This window comes from Neodiprion virginianus, chromosome 3, assembly GCF_021901495.1.
Source record: "Neodiprion virginianus isolate iyNeoVirg1 chromosome 3, iyNeoVirg1.1, whole genome shotgun sequence".
In the NCBI taxonomy this organism is placed as follows: domain Eukaryota; kingdom Metazoa; phylum Arthropoda; class Insecta; order Hymenoptera; family Diprionidae; genus Neodiprion; species Neodiprion virginianus.
Window position 1 is genome coordinate 40,667,409 of NC_060879.1, and position 17,645 is coordinate 40,685,053.

The window sequence follows — 17,645 nt, forward strand, 5'->3', positions numbered from 1 at the left end:
ACTGTACCGTTGAGTAAAATCTGTCGCACACGTCATTCAAACGTCTAGTACAAGGAGCTTAAAATTTGTCTCGTTGAACTCTCATCAAGCTCTTTAGCAGTGAGAAAAATATTTTATCGGGTGCCATGCCCTCCGGAAGACACGTACACAACATGAGTCAGCTACGTGATTCTATGCAGCGGATATACTCGAGAGTATCTACACTCTATCGGATAGGTTATAGCTGAAACACTTGTGGCTTTGGATATGCGAAGCTGGTGATCACAGTCGTAGAAAAGTCAAACTTGCAGGTAGGTAAACATGGAGGCTCTTGTGATTCGTGCGAGAAGAAACCGAAGCCGTAACACAATTTTTCTAGGTTTCTAGTAGAGAAAGAGGTAAAAAGAACGCGAAGATACCAGATGCGTGAAACTTATGTATCTAGGTCTCACGAAACCCATGCGGCAAACGAATTCATTTATTATTCAGACTCATGTGAGGCTTCAAACTTCCTCAGATTTAAGGAATCCTAGATACGGTACTGAGCCGGCGGTAAATTGTATGACGACATTCATTCAGGGTTTCAGTTATTACACTCGCACGACGAAGACAACAACGAAACGGAGTGTCTAAAGCTTAGATATAGCGTGTAGCGTGCTGGCTTGCTTGCCTCCGTGAAACGTACAGCTCTCCAGAATAGTCTAAAACTCCCTGTATTAGTATTAGCATTGTAAGTGATCGTATACACGTGCATAATACGGCTGTGGGAAGCTGTCGTGCTTACTGATAGATCCTGCATAATCGCGTCCGCGGCGCCCACAGTGCCACGTTTTTCTTCGGACTATAACCAGCAACTGACCCGAATGCGATTTTAACCGGAGCCGATCGATTCCTGGCTCGATAATTAACAGATCCACACAAGTATTTATCGGTAATTGATGCTTTAACTGGATATAATTTGACGCCAATTGTCTTTTTACATGCAGGCATTCTCTCGCTGCGATATCAGCGGTTCTCCGAATTGCACAGAACTTACGATCTCTCGTCGTGAATTAATTTTTGTCGTTGTCATGAACATACAATGGACCTTGAGTATTTTTATTCAAACAACAATACTCGCACCAACATTCATCCACCATTCATTAATTTTTTCATATCAACGCTCACACGTGTCACCGATCCCACGCGGTAATCCTTAACATGGAAGTTTTTGTGAATCGAAACGGTAAACCAGGCCTCGGCTTATAAATTGCTCGATCATGTCTCGGCTGCGTTTGGTTTCGACCAGCCTCCCAAAGATCGTTCTAGTTTACTTTCGATTTTAGAATTACTATCGCTAATACCGCGATCATCTTCCAACGTATTACATGTGGAGCAATGTTTTTATGCAGCCTCACTTGAACCTCGACATTCCTAGCCGTCGTCTTCGCTGCAGATTGAGTGATGACGAGTCTATAAATATAATACGATTACAAGAGTATCTGTATTTTACAGAGTGGCCTCGTGCAGTAATGTAATGTAATGTAGTGTATATGTATAATATACTGTAAGCGGTGTAGGCTGCTCGCCATATACGTATGTGGGTATCTACCAGTGCCTTACTTATACTATTCTGCGAACTCTGCTATCAGCCGTGTTTAAGAGTAATTCCTGGCTTATGTCAGAAGGTTGGTCAGACGTTCCAGTTTGCGTTATATATCTCCTTAAGAGGCCCGTACCTTTAAGTACTTACATATTAATTGGTTAGCCCAAGAAAACGAGCAACGACAAACAAGCTATTTTTCGCTGTTAACGATATTTGTTGTCCTGAGCTGGTAACTTATCAAATAAGAAAGGTGAGAGAACGAGTGAATGTGCATCTGAAAGTATTATAGCTCTCAACCTGTCACGGACTACAGAGTAATCGTAATTTACTCTGAAACCACAAATTCTGAAAATATACGTCAGTCAATCGTCAGCTTGACCTCTATATTCTCATCGGTTATTCTGCACGATAAATTTTCAACTCGAAGTTCAGATTTCGAATAAATTTCAAAGTGTACGGTGCTCTACACGTATAACTTTTCAATACCTTTTCGTATTGAGAAAAAAATCTGTCACAATGAAAAGAAAGAAATAACAGAGAAAATTAATTCACAAGATAAGCAGGAGCGATGAAAACAAAACAATAATAGTAGATACAAGTGACGAGACCTATGCTTGCGTCATGCTTTGACAAAAAGTCAGTAAACCAGTGGTTCGACTCTATTGCTAAGTGTAGAGTGATTACCGATAGAGATATGACGTTTCCCTGTACGGCAACAATGAGTCATACGGAGGCTAAGAAAAGACGATGCTCTACACGAATAAACATCGGCATAAAGCAAATGATCGGATTGTCGTATAATCAACCGCATTGTGTGTATACAATTACACAATATTTCTCCTTTCACGCGAGCTTACGCCCATTCGCGGCTATACCCGATAATCTGTTAGTCTGTTCTGCATGGCGTTGCCGGCACGTTACATACGCTTATTATTAAAGAACTCTGCGGGTGGGTATAACTACGTAACATCGAAGGTCAAGGATAAGACGAGACGCCGAAATCGTGCCGTCGCGCGCGTCGCCAGGTGGGTACGTTGGAAATATCCCTACCAGGTATATTAAAGCCTGTGGATATTTATTCAACCGTTTGTTTGCTACGGGGGTGATTAATCGGATCGATCAGTGAGAAAACAACCCTCTCTAGTCGCAGCGCGTTCCGAAAATATTCAAGCCCCCGCGTTTCGAGGCCTCGGTCGATAACCGCCGCCGTTTCTATTTGGCTCCTTTGCGAATCGTCATGCGTAGGCTATGCCTATAAATATGTATACATATATTGATGTTCTGAGGTATGGATCGAATACACACGGTCGTATCTTATTTTGTTAAATTATTAAATAAATTTATAATAAAGTTATTGTTATTGACACACAGGAGATATCAGCAGGGAACCTTAGCTGCGTCCTGAAATTAGCTCCCAGTGCTGTCAACAATCTTTTATTTCTTTTGTGCTGTCGAGTTTGCGACTAGCTCTGTCTCTGTCCTACGGAGTTTTTAGCACTGCCAGCTGATTTCGTAACGCACCTTTTGTATTCCCGTGATTTTGTGAGCGATAAGAATGTAAGTCATCACTGCTGCTGCAGGTTTAATTTGAAATAAATACGCGGCTTTCGATTCGTTGAAAAGTATTCGAGCGTCAAAGTTGAGAATTCTTCGAAATAACTTGCATGTAACAAGGTTAAACTGAAAGCGATGAAACGAAAAATGACGTTCCCACAATCCTCAATTATATGTAAGGCATACTTACAGGTATTATTATAAAAGTATTTAACCCGGTCGCTGTCAGGCAGCTATTATACATTTAATACCGGCTGCCTATTAGGGGGAGGAAAAAAATTGTTCCAAACGATAATTGCAAAATGACGGTAATAAAACGGCGGGCAATTTTGACTTGAACGTCATGATGTCACTGCTCGACAATATCACAGCGTGTTAAACGTGCGTTTTATTGCATGTGAACGTAGGTATAATATCTTAAAAATATGTTATACTTTATAAGCTATGACATGCTCATATTATTGTTAATACGACTTACATATAATCTTTTTTACAAGGTTTATGTTTATTCGATATATTTCATACTTGATCAGAAAAAAAACAGAAGTCTTACCGCACAAGGATGAAAATTTTACGGAATTTTGCTTCACTGAGTTTAAATAGATTGGCACGTTTTTCACGAGTAGACCCAGTTCGTTGCAGTTGAATTACGTATATACATTATTGTACAAGAGCTGTAATCCACTGCATTCTTTTTTTCCTCAGATTCGTGCAGGGAGATGGAGATATAAGAGAGAGAAGAGTGTTAAGCAAAAATTCCGCGCTGTAGGAGTTAACCGTTAATCGTATAAGCACTGATTAAGAAGAAAAAAGAAAGAGAGGAAGAAAAAAAGAAGAAATACACCGTAAATGGGAAATCAACGAAGGTGAACAGTTTGCCGGGGGAACGCATTGGTCAACTCGTCCTCAAAGGCGTACAACTCGACGTAACGGGCAGGAAAAAATTCAGTCTGTGTACGTAAGTACACGTAAGGTTCTGAAAAAACTACACTTTCTCTCTCTACGGAGATCCTGGAACCGTGCTAAATAACCCATACACATGTCGATCTTATATAGCTGTATTAATCATCAATGAAAGTATGTGTTATATACAAATATATTAATTAATGGTTAATTAATAAATACTACGTGACATAGGTAGTGTATTTGCTCGGTGCAAAAGACTTCCACCTGGCGTTTACGATATTTTCCCGCAACTTCGAAGCTGCCAGAACGTTGATTCGTACCACATACCTCAATCGATCATAATTCGAAAAAACGAGGATCGTTTTTGTTACGGAAAGGAAGAAATATTAGTCGACACTGCAACTCAAAGTACTAGAACTCAATCTAGTGAACTAAACAGTGCGATAAAAACATCCGAGCAACCAGAACCGTTAGAGGCTTACTACGCCACTGTATCAATGTTCGTGGTAACATCGCATTGCAGTCTCTCAGTTCCTTCGATCGTGGGACAACGTCGTTTACGTTTCTCGCTGATCTGCAGATATACAGCGAATAGCTGAGGTGTTTTCAAATGAGGGTAAAATCATGGTGTCCAGTAAAAAAACCGTAACAAATTCAAGGATATTGAAAATAGAATATGACTAGGAGACGACAAAAATTCAAAGATTTTTTTCCAGGACTTTTGAAGGGCAAGGAAAATTTGAGGACATGTCCAGGAGGACTACTGGACACCATGAAAAAGTACGTACTGCACGAAGCCTGGCATCGGGTCCCTCTGGGATCAGGCATCGTACATGTACACGCAACACGTAACACGTAAGACGTACACTCATAATTGCGTCTGGTATTGCCTTGTCGCATCAATCGATTCCTTCTAAGGGGATAAGCCGCGGCTCCGTTTCGCTGCCGACACCGAGACACCCATAGTAACAGTCAGTTGGCTGATCAATTACGGATCAAAAGAGCGTTTGGGCGTTAGACAAATTTAGACAAAGGCGATCATAGCGTGGGCTTCTTTATTGTACCAACGTTTATTAGGTACACACTATCCAATCGCTGCCTCATACCTAAAGTTTTACTTATTATACTCGCGAGGTTACACTGGATCCATGAGTTTTCTGTAGCCGGTTCTTTCGACCCGGTGGGTGAGGTTGGACAAGGATGACAGGACATCCAATCGCATTGGAATCGTTGAGTGAATTTCTTCAACCAGGGCAGGAAGGGCTTGCCTAAGATGTCCATGTGGCTGAATTATACGACAGGATGAAGATCACTCGTCAGTTACGCCCCAATGCGCTCCATTGCTTCCCATCACAGTTTTAAGCATGTCAGAGTTTAACAATACGATATATTTCACTTCTAACCGGCTCGTTATTATTTTCAAATCGCGTCTTAGACTGGAAATAAATCTGTCTATCTTGCGATCAAATCATTATCTGAACTAGATAATGTCCTTTTTCTACAATATTCAAAAATTATATCGGTATAGTCATGCGGAGGAATGTGTTTCGTGACCTCGTCGCAGAGACGAAAAAAAAAACATGCAAAAAGAAAGAAAAGACTGCAAGGTGAAAGTGTTTGGTAATTCTCTTTGAAATGCTAATAGTAAAAACAAATATTTTATCACCCTAATCTACTGCTTGTGTCGTAGGTAATCTTCAAATGACACCGACTGATTATTTGATAAGGAAACCGATTTCGTTATTGTGTCACTGGCTGATAAGCAGTGCATGCATTTATACTGCGTAAACGCGGCTGGTGTACGTAGAGCGTTGTTATTGAAAGTCGTTAACGACCCTCCGTAGAATTGCACGTTTACCCAAATGCATTGCATAGGGCGATGCCTGCATGCAGACCAGCTGTCTGGCAGAGCCAGACGTATTCACTAATCCCCTTTTTTCCACCCAGTGAATATTTACCTGCTGACTGCAGCGAAAGGGAGCTTTCCCCTAATCTGGTATGTCAAATAATAGAATATAGACTCACAGCCAGTCCTTGTTTTCAGACTTAACAATAAAATCGACCGAATTAAAAAATCATACGATTCAGTTGAAGTTGCACCTTAATTTTCTTGACCATCTTTTGCATGATGCTTAATGGAAAAATATACATAAAGAATGACTGTTATTATTATTATTATTATTATTATTATTGTTAGTATACAGTAACCGAGACACGGCTAGTTTCTGAGTTTTTACTGTGACGATTTCAGACTTGCATGATCCACGAACAACCAGAATTAAACAGTACTGAGTCTAGGTGAGGTTGGATATGTCAGCGTAGCGGTAGTGTGATAATAGGTTTAATAGAAAATTGTCTGAAAATAACACGAAGGAGTAGTAGGCATATAACAAGTTGTAAATCTGGGGAATTTAAGGTCATGCGGAACACCGCTGTGCCTAATTGAGTCAATCTACGGCAGCGTGGTCCGTGCCTGTGTAGGCCACGCTCTATTGTTATAGTTATTCGTAATATACTCGTATACGGTTTACGGGCGACTGAGGCCAGCTCTACATGAGGTGCTAAACGCCCACGCATCCTTTTGCACTCTTCCATACAAAAGCTAACTCCGTTTCTGATTTTGTATCCACGAGTTTCCGGCCGTCTCCGAACAGCGAATTCAATTATTTTTCAAAATTAACCTCTTTGAATTCCATGGAAAAGTTCATCGAGCATGACAACGAATTTAAATTTATCCACGGCAAGCTGCACAATATAATCACCGAAAATTCTCTGCACTTTTCTCAAAAAGCAAACAAGGAAATCGATAAAATGAAACATTACGGAGAAAGCAGAGTATTTGACGCATTTTTTTGACGCATACTCTACCGCGACCAAATGTTTCTGCTAAGGCTAGTGTGGAGCACATACGTGTACCGTAGGGATCTGTACTGATCTATAGATATGTACTTATACACCTATACGGAATACCTAGTTCGTGGGCGTCGGTTTCGGCTTGCGCTGACGACGTGGTTTTTACCAACCGTACAAAGTCCCTAGGCGCCTCCCCAGCAGCGTCGTTGATGTTTTTCTCCTCCTTTTGGTTTACCTTTATTTTTCATAGTTAAACATCATAATACATGCGAGGTATTGCGTGTCGTCACCACACGCTACGCGTAAGGACATAACCGACGGCATCTCAGGCTGCAGGCTCCTCTCATGACGAATAACCAGTTCTCGTCTGCAACGAAAAATCCAATTAAACCTAATTAGAACGCGTGCTTGGATGAAAAGGAACGTGTTGCTCAGATTGTATTCTAATTAATAAAATCATCATTCACGAACTAGATGCAAGAACATGTTCACGATAAAATCATTTCTTCTCGGCGTGGTCGAGGCTCAGCGACGATTTATGGATCGATGTGTAAAACCTGCGCTGTGGTGCATTCGTCAGCTGCAGTAAACAGAGGACAGGCTCTCGCCTGTAACGTATTAGGAATAGCTGGAAAAAAAGAAGAAATAAACGAAGAAATGAAAACACAGAGAAACCAGAGTCATGCTGTTTTTCCGACCAAAATTTACGACTGTATTCCAACACCACCAGCACGATGGACGGTAGATATTGGTCGTATCGAGCTACTATCTTTTTAGCTACGTATTGAAATCGCATTAGATAAACTGAAGTCAGCGCCGCATTTGGCGTATCGGTAACGAATTTGTGAGGAGATAATGAAAACACTACGTGCAGCTTCGGTAGTGTGCAAGTGAGCTCGAACGCCTGGGTGAATTTAGGCGAGGTTGGCAGAACTGAGTGACGTCGGCCGACCTTATACGGGCGGACCAATGGGAAGCCGGCGTAGGGCGTTGCTCTCCCCCACTTTCTTACCCGTTCGAGGCTTGAAAATCTGTAACGGGCGCCGGTGCCACCGCATTCGCATAAACGCTTCTCGGCTCTCGCGACGCGTACGAGCTTTCAGTTGTCAAGTAACAAGAGTTAGAGGCAATCCACCAGATCAACATGAGGGAGATCGTTCACATCCAGGCCGGTCAGTGCGGAAACCAAATTGGAGCTAAGGTGAGTTTATTATTCGCTTGATAAAATACAAATTTTTTTTCATAAGCTTTCCAGGGGCTCTGTAGCCGTAGAACGTGACGAAAAAGAAAAAAAATTCATTAGCCTCTTTGTTTGCAACTACTCGGAGATAAAACTCTGGTTAAAACTGCTCAGTGTTTGTACACCGCGACAAATTTTCCACCAGTGCATGCCTCTGTGAAGTGAATTACAAACATCGGGGATACGCGCATTCGAAATTCCGTGAGAAAGTGGACGAGACTCGGGACGCGCCGGCAGCGGCTAAGAAGCTACGAGAAAGAATCGATTCGGGTATAATAGTATAGGAACGCCGGCCGGTCGGCGTCAGGAATTTTTTCACACTTTAAAGGAGAAACTTGACGAGACGGAAGAACAATTTTTTACGCGTCAGATGCCGCGGTTTGCCGATATCCTCTCAAAGTCAACAATAATTCGTCCCTAGCAACAGATCTTATCTAGCAATCCGTCGCCGGCAAGTGTACTGTGACGTAAATGTACCATCTTTCTCCCCCCCCCCCCCCCTACCCAAACTGTGTTGCCGCAACTGTTGAGTTGGCTGTCATGGCGACAGCGCCGGCCGGCGTAACGGTTTTTTTTCTAACATCGCGGGTCGAACGTTTGCGGGTCGAACCCGTCGAGACAGGCTAGAAACAGAGACCGTCTGCTGCGGTCGCTTATCCGGTGCATTTTCGCGGTCAAGCCGAGCTGTATCGACTCGGCACATTCGATCGGCTATTGGTAATATGCGTGGATTTCGGACAGGGTGTGGCTGAGGTGCGGATGCGATATTGCAGCATCGAGCGGCTGCGCACGCATCTCTTGTACCGTATTAGCTTTCCCTGCCACAGCGCTCCCATAGGTAGAACGTGGACGCTGTTGCGGAGAGAAAAAGAGAGAGCGAGAGAGAGAGAGAGAGAGAGAATATGAGATAAAATTGAGGAGCGAGCGAGAGCGAATACCGGCAAAGGCGTTCGTTCGTGCCACAGGGTCGGTCTTCCCGCGTTCTCTTGCTCGCTCGCTTGTTTCGTTGAACGCTGACAAAATAGCGTTTAGAACTTGTTTTATGTTGGCTTGCTTTCGGCGATTGATCGGCGTATTTGGACAAAATTTTCTGCCTCTCCGTCGGTCATTAATTTAGCTGTATTTTAACAAGTGACGTCGAAGGACGATGTAAGCATGCACTTGTTTCATGACAAATGTCATTCCGGGAACGGTATAAAATTTGTAAATTAACGCATGGTGGTATTTCTCCGTAAAACTTGATGAAAAAAAAAGATGGGAGCTAAAAAAAACAGCAACCTAGCAGCGCGAGACCGAGTCACGTCATCGTTACCAAGTACAGGATTCAGAATAGTAAATTTTAGTACAAGGCCACCAAGCCTTGAGTCAGTGAACAGAATGAATACACGTCAATTATTAGTAATGAAGCATACGGAGTTTGTTATATCGAGAGTTTAGTTTTATCGATTTTTAATAGCCTTGATTGGAATTTTTATCGAGTTTGATACTAGCCACTCCGAGTCTGTTTCTCGTTTTCTTACAAATAAATACGCGATGCCTCCTCTGTCGGTTCCTATACTGGACACAACTCGGAAGTTATTTCACCATGTGAAATTCTGCTTGCGTTCCTCGGAGCAGCTGGTTATTGAGAACAAAGAAATGCCAGGTGTTAGGTGCTGAGGGTTTCATTTTCCGTTAGCTACTACCCTGACCGAAAACGTCTGCCTCGTTAACAGATCACACACGTACAGGGCTCCTGATATGAATGTATTGTTAGATTGACGTTTATTATCGAAGGGTCGTCATTTTGGTCTTGATATAGTTAATCGGTCGATGCATCTTGATAAAATTATGAACTAGTTATTTTCAACTAGATATATTTGTTATCGGCTCGATGAATTCCTCCAATATAAAGCTCCAAAAAGTATTGCCCAAGGTGTTATTATTATGTGGTTCAATTCGTTATTCCTAGAGTCGATGTCACTCTAATGAGGAATTTAAATTGACTGGAAAAATGTAATCTGTCTCAAATATCTCATACTTTGATGTTCTCTCTATAAGGCGAGAATTAAAATCGTTCAAATAATTGCTTTATAGCATATAAACATAGTAGCATTGATTTTCACAATTTCACGACCCATGTAGTTACTTATCATAGTATGTTCGTTCCTTGGTTGACTGGCACCACTTGTGTATTTCTTTTTGCACTCTATTCTGAGCCATATATGCAGTCATTGGCATTGCGTAATAATGATGGCGAAATATAGCAAGAGGAGATAAAGTTCACCTGGGCCCTGATGCTAATTACCTGTTATGGCAATATGGGCATGATCATCATTTCTATATATAGCGGTGACATTGGTGACTCATGTCTACTTTATTATTCTCGGGCGGTAGAGGGGGATGACGTCCCACCGCACGATGCTCATATATGGTCAGCCATTAGGCTGCATAACTTGTTACCTAATACGAAATTCATAAGAAATTGGCTCGTTTTGGTTGAGCAATGAAATTAAAAGGCAAATATGAAATAAGTTGAAAAGAAACCAAGTCATAGTTATCCCAGTGACCCGATTGATGCGTGATGCTTTTTGCATTCCTGGGTTTCATTCATGACTAAATTTCTGCCTCTGAATCTGGTTCGGTGCTATTTATATTCGCAAAGTTATTATTTACCCTGCGAAACTGCTGCGGCCCGATGCATTTCCCGATTAGTCCGAGTTATGCTTTGCCGGTGTCGTTGAACTCCTGCCAGTCGAAGACGCTCCGTTGTTGCTCAGTCGAGTGTGTCAGATTGGCTAGTTGCTGCCTGGCTCTCGAGCGGATGAATAAATCACTAATTAAATTTAATTTGCCGTTCGGCATAAGCTCCTTAGTAGTTTCCCTGTTATTTGCATTTATGAAAATACACAACGCTGTGTAATTTTCTATAAAGTAATTCCACACTCGCAGGATTACTCTTATTGTTAGTTGAACCATATCGGTTGCGATGATGACGATGATGATTCTTTCTATTGCTGGGGAAAGAGTTTTATTTTTAATCGGAAGTTTCAATCAAATGTTTGAATAATAATTTTTTGTAAAATCATCCACGGATAAAGAATAAAGTTATAGACACAAGTGTTTGATAATTTGCGGAGATTTCACTGGTTTAAAGAAAAAAAACAAAATATTCAACTTTGTTACACGTGATGTAAGCTTAGATAAGATAAAAAAAATCCACCACTAAACTGATGATAGAAGTTACAGGTTTCGTCACTAGGGGCACATTTTAGGACTTTTAAGTATATGTGTGTTTACGTTTATGTGTTTACGCGTACGAATATAATAGAGTAGGCGGCAAATCTAGATGAAATGGTGCACTCTGATTGGCCTAGCGCTATCGTTTATAATTCAAAAACTATGCGTCGGACGATCTTCCGGAAAAGAAATTCTCGGTTGGATTTTAAAGAGGTATTATGCTGGCTAGTCCGTGGGAGGCAATTTAGGGACACCCTGTATATACATGGCACACGAACCAAACACAAATTCGAAAACAGGTGATGAGAGAAATTAATGACACTGTAGTCAGGACGGCTAGGTGGTCTGGTGGAGTGAGGCTAAGCATCCCTAGATACCGGGTTCGATTCCTGGCTCCGTCGTTAATTTTTCAAGTCACCTGAAATATTTGAATTTGCAATTTCTATACTGATGTACGTTTGATTTCAGTTTTGGGAAATAATCAGTGACGAGCATGGAATTGACCCGACCGGCGCCTACCATGGAGACTCTGATCTTCAGCTGGAGAGGATCAACGTCTACTATAATGAGGCGTCAGGAGGAAAATACGTCCCTCGTGCGATCCTTGTTGATTTGGAGCCTGGTACCATGGACTCCGTGCGCTCGGGACCATTCGGTCAGATCTTCCGACCGGACAACTTCGTTTTCGGTCAGAGCGGTGCCGGAAACAACTGGGCGAAGGGTCACTACACCGAGGGTGCTGAGCTGGTGGACTCAGTTTTGGACGTGGTGAGGAAGGAGGCCGAGAGCTGCGATTGCCTGCAAGGCTTCCAGCTCACGCACTCTCTTGGAGGTGGAACCGGATCGGGAATGGGAACCTTGCTGATCTCAAAGATTCGCGAGGAATACCCCGACAGAATAATGAACACCTACTCGGTCGTACCGTCGCCAAAAGTATCCGACACCGTAGTCGAGCCCTACAACGCCACCCTCTCAGTCCACCAGTTGGTAGAAAACACCGACGAGACATACTGTATTGACAACGAAGCGCTGTACGACATCTGCTTCCGCACCTTGAAACTCTCGACCCCAACGTACGGTGACCTCAACCATCTAGTGTCCCTCACAATGTCCGGAGTTACGACCTGCCTCAGATTCCCGGGTCAGCTCAACGCCGATCTCCGCAAACTCGCCGTTAACATGGTTCCCTTCCCCCGTCTTCACTTCTTCATGCCCGGTTTCGCTCCCCTCACATCTCGCGGTAGCCAGCAGTACCGTGCGCTATCGGTACCCGAACTCACCCAGCAGATGTTCGACGCCAAGAACATGATGGCCGCCTGTGATCCACGTCACGGAAGGTACCTCACAGTCGCCGCGATATTCCGAGGAAGGATGTCGATGAAGGAGGTAGACGAGCAGATGTTGAACATCCAGAACAAGAACAGCTCGTACTTCGTCGAATGGATTCCCAACAACGTCAAGACCGCAGTGTGCGACATCCCGCCCCGTGGTCTCAAGATGTCGGCGACCTTCATCGGCAACTCGACTGCCATCCAGGAACTGTTCAAGCGAATTTCCGAACAGTTCACCGCCATGTTCAGGAGGAAGGCTTTCCTCCATTGGTACACCGGTGAGGGTATGGATGAGATGGAATTCACCGAGGCAGAGTCAAACATGAACGACTTGGTGTCCGAGTACCAACAGTACCAGGAAGCCACCGCTGACGAGGACGCCGAGTTCGATGAGGAACAGGAAGCCGAAGTTGACGAGAACTAAAGCGGTCGCCCTGGCCTTAGACACCCCAATCCCACCCATCCCTTATCCCTAAAAGCTGATTGTTCATTTTTTACTTTTCCTCTTATCGTCATTATAAATTTTTATTTTTCCTTCACATCTTCCCTCTCACCTATTACTATTATTATTATTTTTTTTTTTCGCTATTTCCTCTATATACCGACTTGTTTGTTATCACACAACCATGACAGCAGCCAGGACGCGCCGCGCTTTACTACCTTCACCGTTTTCCTCCCAACTTCCCCTCTTGTCTTATCGCTCCTGTTCACCTGTACACAACACCTGTATAAAAAAAAAACTCATACATACGTACGATGAGTTTTTTTTTTTTTATGTAACGGTCCGGCGGAATGTTTTCTGTAAAGATCGACGACGCTTCTTGAGAGATACAGAGAAAGCGTTTGTTTTTTTTGGTTGTTCTTTTTTTCTCATCGTTGAAAAAAAATAACAATACTTTTCGCAATAAAGACATCATTAAAAATAATAATTGAATAATTGTTTTTTTTTTTTGATGGTTGCATTATTTCCTCAATTCTTTCGCCTTTACAACTTATATACAAAACGTTTAACGTATAGCAAAAAAGACAGGCGCGCTTGTCAGCCAGCTTTATTAATATTGGGAAAAAAGGTCCTCTTCTATTTGGTATTTTAGTTGTACGTATAAATATATTGTATATTTCTCTGTTGTAAAAATCAGCAACACATTCCGAATAAAACTATATAGGTATCGTTACTATCGTGTAACAAAGACTGACGCCTTGTGTTTTGTACTTTTCTCTTCGTCTTCTTCGTAAGCTTTTTTTTCATGAATGTATTAATTCTGGTTGCTTTAGCGCGTCTTGTATTTACCACCCTACAATTGTAGTATCATCAGCGAGATTGCCACAATCTTATAATAAATTATTATGAAATAAAAAATACATTTTATTAACACGTAATTACTATACATTATTAATCACAGTAATAAGTTACTCTTCCGTTTGTCCTACCTATTCCCTAACTATATACAAAGTCATCCTTCGAATCCTGAGTGTCCGTTTCACCTAATTAAATAATGATTAATTAATTCAACTATTACGTCCTGTTCATACAAAAACTCTTGTCCGTGCTACCATACGCAATTTTCTTATCTTCGATTTTTTTAAAAGATCTCTCAAATCGAGTTTCCTTCTATTATTTATACTTTTTCTTTATCTTACGATGCAAAAATATGATATCAAAATAAAAACAAGTTTTGGTGCTACTTGCCTTCTGGACGATCATGCGATCTTAGGTCTTTATTAAAATTCCTTGGAGTATGTCAGTTACAAATTAAGTGTGAATTCATATGTTCCTTGCTTTCCGCCTTTTAGTATGAACCATAAAATTTTCTATTACAACGAGCAATTTCATAAAACTGACGAAGTAATATAATGTCTAGTGAATCCTGAGATTTGAGCAATGAACTATGGCAGCCGAAATCTGGATTATCAATCAAAATTTATCGAGATGTGTAAGTATTGAAAGAAATTTATTAATGAATATTTAATACATTAATTAAGTAAAATGTGATTTTGGGGAACGTGAAACCTTTTTGCACGCATAGTTGAAGATGAGTTGCATAATTGCGATAAGTAAAAGAATTTACGTCCGATCAATACAATTATGGATGTAATTTGGGATATTTCGATTATTATATTTCCAGCGCAACCAGTTGTGTAATTTCTGAGTTGTGCATTTTAATTCACGATCAGCGAAGTGAATCATTGCAAGTTTCACATGTTCTTCCATGAATGTACTGTATGTGGCGAGGGGTTATTTACTTGGTAAGTCCTATGTACGCTGGGCTTCGAAGTCTTCTCAATTTTTTGGAAGTCACTTGGAATTATACTTAGTTTTCTGGCATCTTGAAGTCATCGGAAGTCATTGATAGTCAATGGAAGTCATTGGAAGTATTTGGAAATAAAGTAGCGGTAGTCAATGAAAATCTCATTATTATACGTCATAATCCTTCTCAGTTTGTGATAAAACCAAAGTCAAGTTGAAAAAAGGTGTTACGTATAATTATATTGAGTGTGGTAAAAAAGATATTTGTTTTAATTCCGTGCACTTCACGCGATCGAGCCCTGGACCTGGCACTCGACACTATAACATCCAGCAGTAAACTACCAGCAAAATCTCGAGCAAAATCCATAATCCGGCGAGGACGACCCCAGATTTATTTAGTTCAACTTTCTATATTCGCACCACGGGCACTACGATATAAGCATTGAGATAGTCATAAACTACATTAGTGAAGACGTTTTTACGACGACTTAGAATTAAATCCACGTAGTGGTTATTGAGTTATTGGCTCTTGAAATTACTTCCTGAAGCAACGTTTAAATTACTCAGGAAATGTGTAGAATTACTGGAAGTAGACTGAAGTTAATTGGAATCAATTAGAGGGACGGTAGTTTTTGGAAGTCATTGGAAGTCATTGGTAGCTGATTGAAGTCCTTGGTAGTCTTTGGAAGCAATTCGGAGCCACCGGAGGTCACTATGAAGTCTTAGGTTTGTAATCTGGAAGTCATTGGAAGTGTTTGGCCGTCATTGGTAGGCAATGGGAATCCTTGGAAGTCCTTGGAAGCTAATTCTATACTCAAATTTGAAGTGAATAGATCTTCGGTACACAGTCCTTACGTTAAGCTACTTGGAAATCGGTGCATTTTTCACATCGACAGCAGTCGACAATGATTGTGAAAAGGTATAAAATTTTAATAGTAAGAATGTGTGACACTTTAATCGAATTTTATTTAACCTTGGCAGCTTAGCACCTGACGATACGAATGCCAAGTTCACGTTCCATTATTCACCTGATTAAAAAATTAATCAAGTTGAGGCTTCAATAACAGTTCCAATGGCAAAACTTTTATCGAGAAGTGTTCTGCGTCAAGAATTCATTATCAAAGTTGGTTGAATTACAGTGATAGTTACTTCGTGTTTGCAATTCGAAATGCTCGAATGTTTTTGCAAATTGAAAGCAACAAGAATTTCTCCAAAAAATTGACAGTATTAGTCATTAAATAACAGTATTTAGGTTTAATTTCGAATATCGGTAAAAATTCTGCAGTTGCTACACGCCTGGATGTTGTTTGTCCGTACGTAGGTATGACGCACAGGTTGCAGACAATTAGGCGTTGCGGCGTTGGTATTTTGCCAGAATTATTCTCACATCGATTTTTAATTGGATAACGACCGCTCGAATTGTGAACAATTTAAATGCTAGACTAACGAATGTGTTCTGCAAAATGTAGTGTAGTGTATTTTGCTGAAGTTTAGTAGTCCGTCCATCATATTTTTATAACTCACTCATTTCCTTGAACATTTTAACCGTGTTGGATTAGGATGATAAAAATCTGCAATTCTAAATATTGAATCTGTTGACAGCGGGGCGAGTTCTCAGCGTCACGAATCGGAATCGTGAAATTTCGCATTATATACAACGGCTCTAAGTGAACGTGCGAAAGTCTTTTATATGATGTCAGGACTAACTGTAAGCTCGCATACGGCTGTTAATATTTCATGAAATTCTTCACGATCCAGTTCACCGTTTGGGTAATATAATACGAGACAAGACACGTGTGTAGCGTCGGTTCATATCCGTTGCTATATTACTTTATCTCACCTAATTAATCAGACGATTAAACCATATTATTACAGAGATACGGTCTCCTGAGTTATCCTCTGATTCTCTTCTCATGTCAAGGAGTCGGTTTTATTGTCATGAAAGACGTGGCTCGAGGAGATAACGAACTTGCAGTTTAAATTTATCAAGATAAACTCGCGTGCCCCACTCAACTGATGTATATCTGATTTCTTTCCCCACTTTTTACTTTTTTTTTTGGAATCTCTTCATTTTTCTCTCTTGAAGAGGTAGGAAACCCTCGAATTTTAGTGCGATATCGTGATAAAATCGAATTTCCTCTTCACAGATGCGCCCATCTGCAATACGAGCACAGCTGCGATCCGAAATCAGTGTCCTGGGTCACGTCGACGGCGAGGATGGCGAACGCGAGGGAATATTTATAGATGTTTTCCCTCGCTTCGATTCTCTTTGCGGTAGCCACGTATTGTTGGAAGCTGGATAAATTGTTAGAGGCTACGGATTAGGCGGAATCGTGACCGTTCGGCTGTGACTTCGACCTTGGGATCGTTCAGAAAAAGACTGGATATACGTGGATCTGGTTTCGACGCCTCAATTAATTAATTGACAAATTGGCGTATGATTTCTAAGTGGCAAGATGCGGAAGTTACGAACTGATCTAATCATCTGTCATTCACCTTTCGTCGCGGTCACCTTCTCGTGATTCATGTAAAAATAATACCGGGAGGTGCTTTCGTAAGGAGGAAATGATCATCGAATGTTTCGATTCAGTGCATCGACGTTGTATGGTTATATCGATTAAATTATGGTTTCACTGGGTATTATTAGCTGCAGCTAACCAACTGATACTCATTGTCAGCAGGCTGACGCATTTGACTCATGCGGGAAAAGCTGGCGACTTGTGAGCGTTG

General features: G+C 41.4%; 1 protein-coding gene and 1 long non-coding RNA gene across 2 annotated transcripts; one reads left to right on the top strand and one right to left on the bottom strand.

Annotated features, from left to right (window-relative positions):
- Window positions 1-6,269: 6,269 nt before the first annotated feature.
- Window positions 6,270-7,781, bottom strand: LOC124299497 (uncharacterized). Its single transcript, XR_006907021.1, has 2 exons — window positions 7,349-7,781; window positions 6,270-7,244 (listed from the first exon to the last, which is right to left on the bottom strand). It is a non-coding gene; the product is annotated as an uncharacterized LOC124299497 (long non-coding RNA).
- Window positions 7,782-7,919: 138 nt separating this feature from the next.
- On the top strand, window positions 7,920-14,047 carry LOC124299496 (tubulin beta-1 chain). Its single transcript, XM_046752732.1, has 2 exons — window positions 7,920-8,078; window positions 11,805-14,047. The coding sequence occupies exons 1-2, from the start codon at window positions 8,022-8,024 to the stop codon at window positions 13,089-13,091; spliced, it is 1,344 nt and encodes a 447-aa protein (XP_046608688.1). The 5' UTR covers window positions 7,920-8,021; the 3' UTR covers window positions 13,092-14,047.
- Window positions 14,048-17,645: the final 3,598 nt, after the last annotated feature.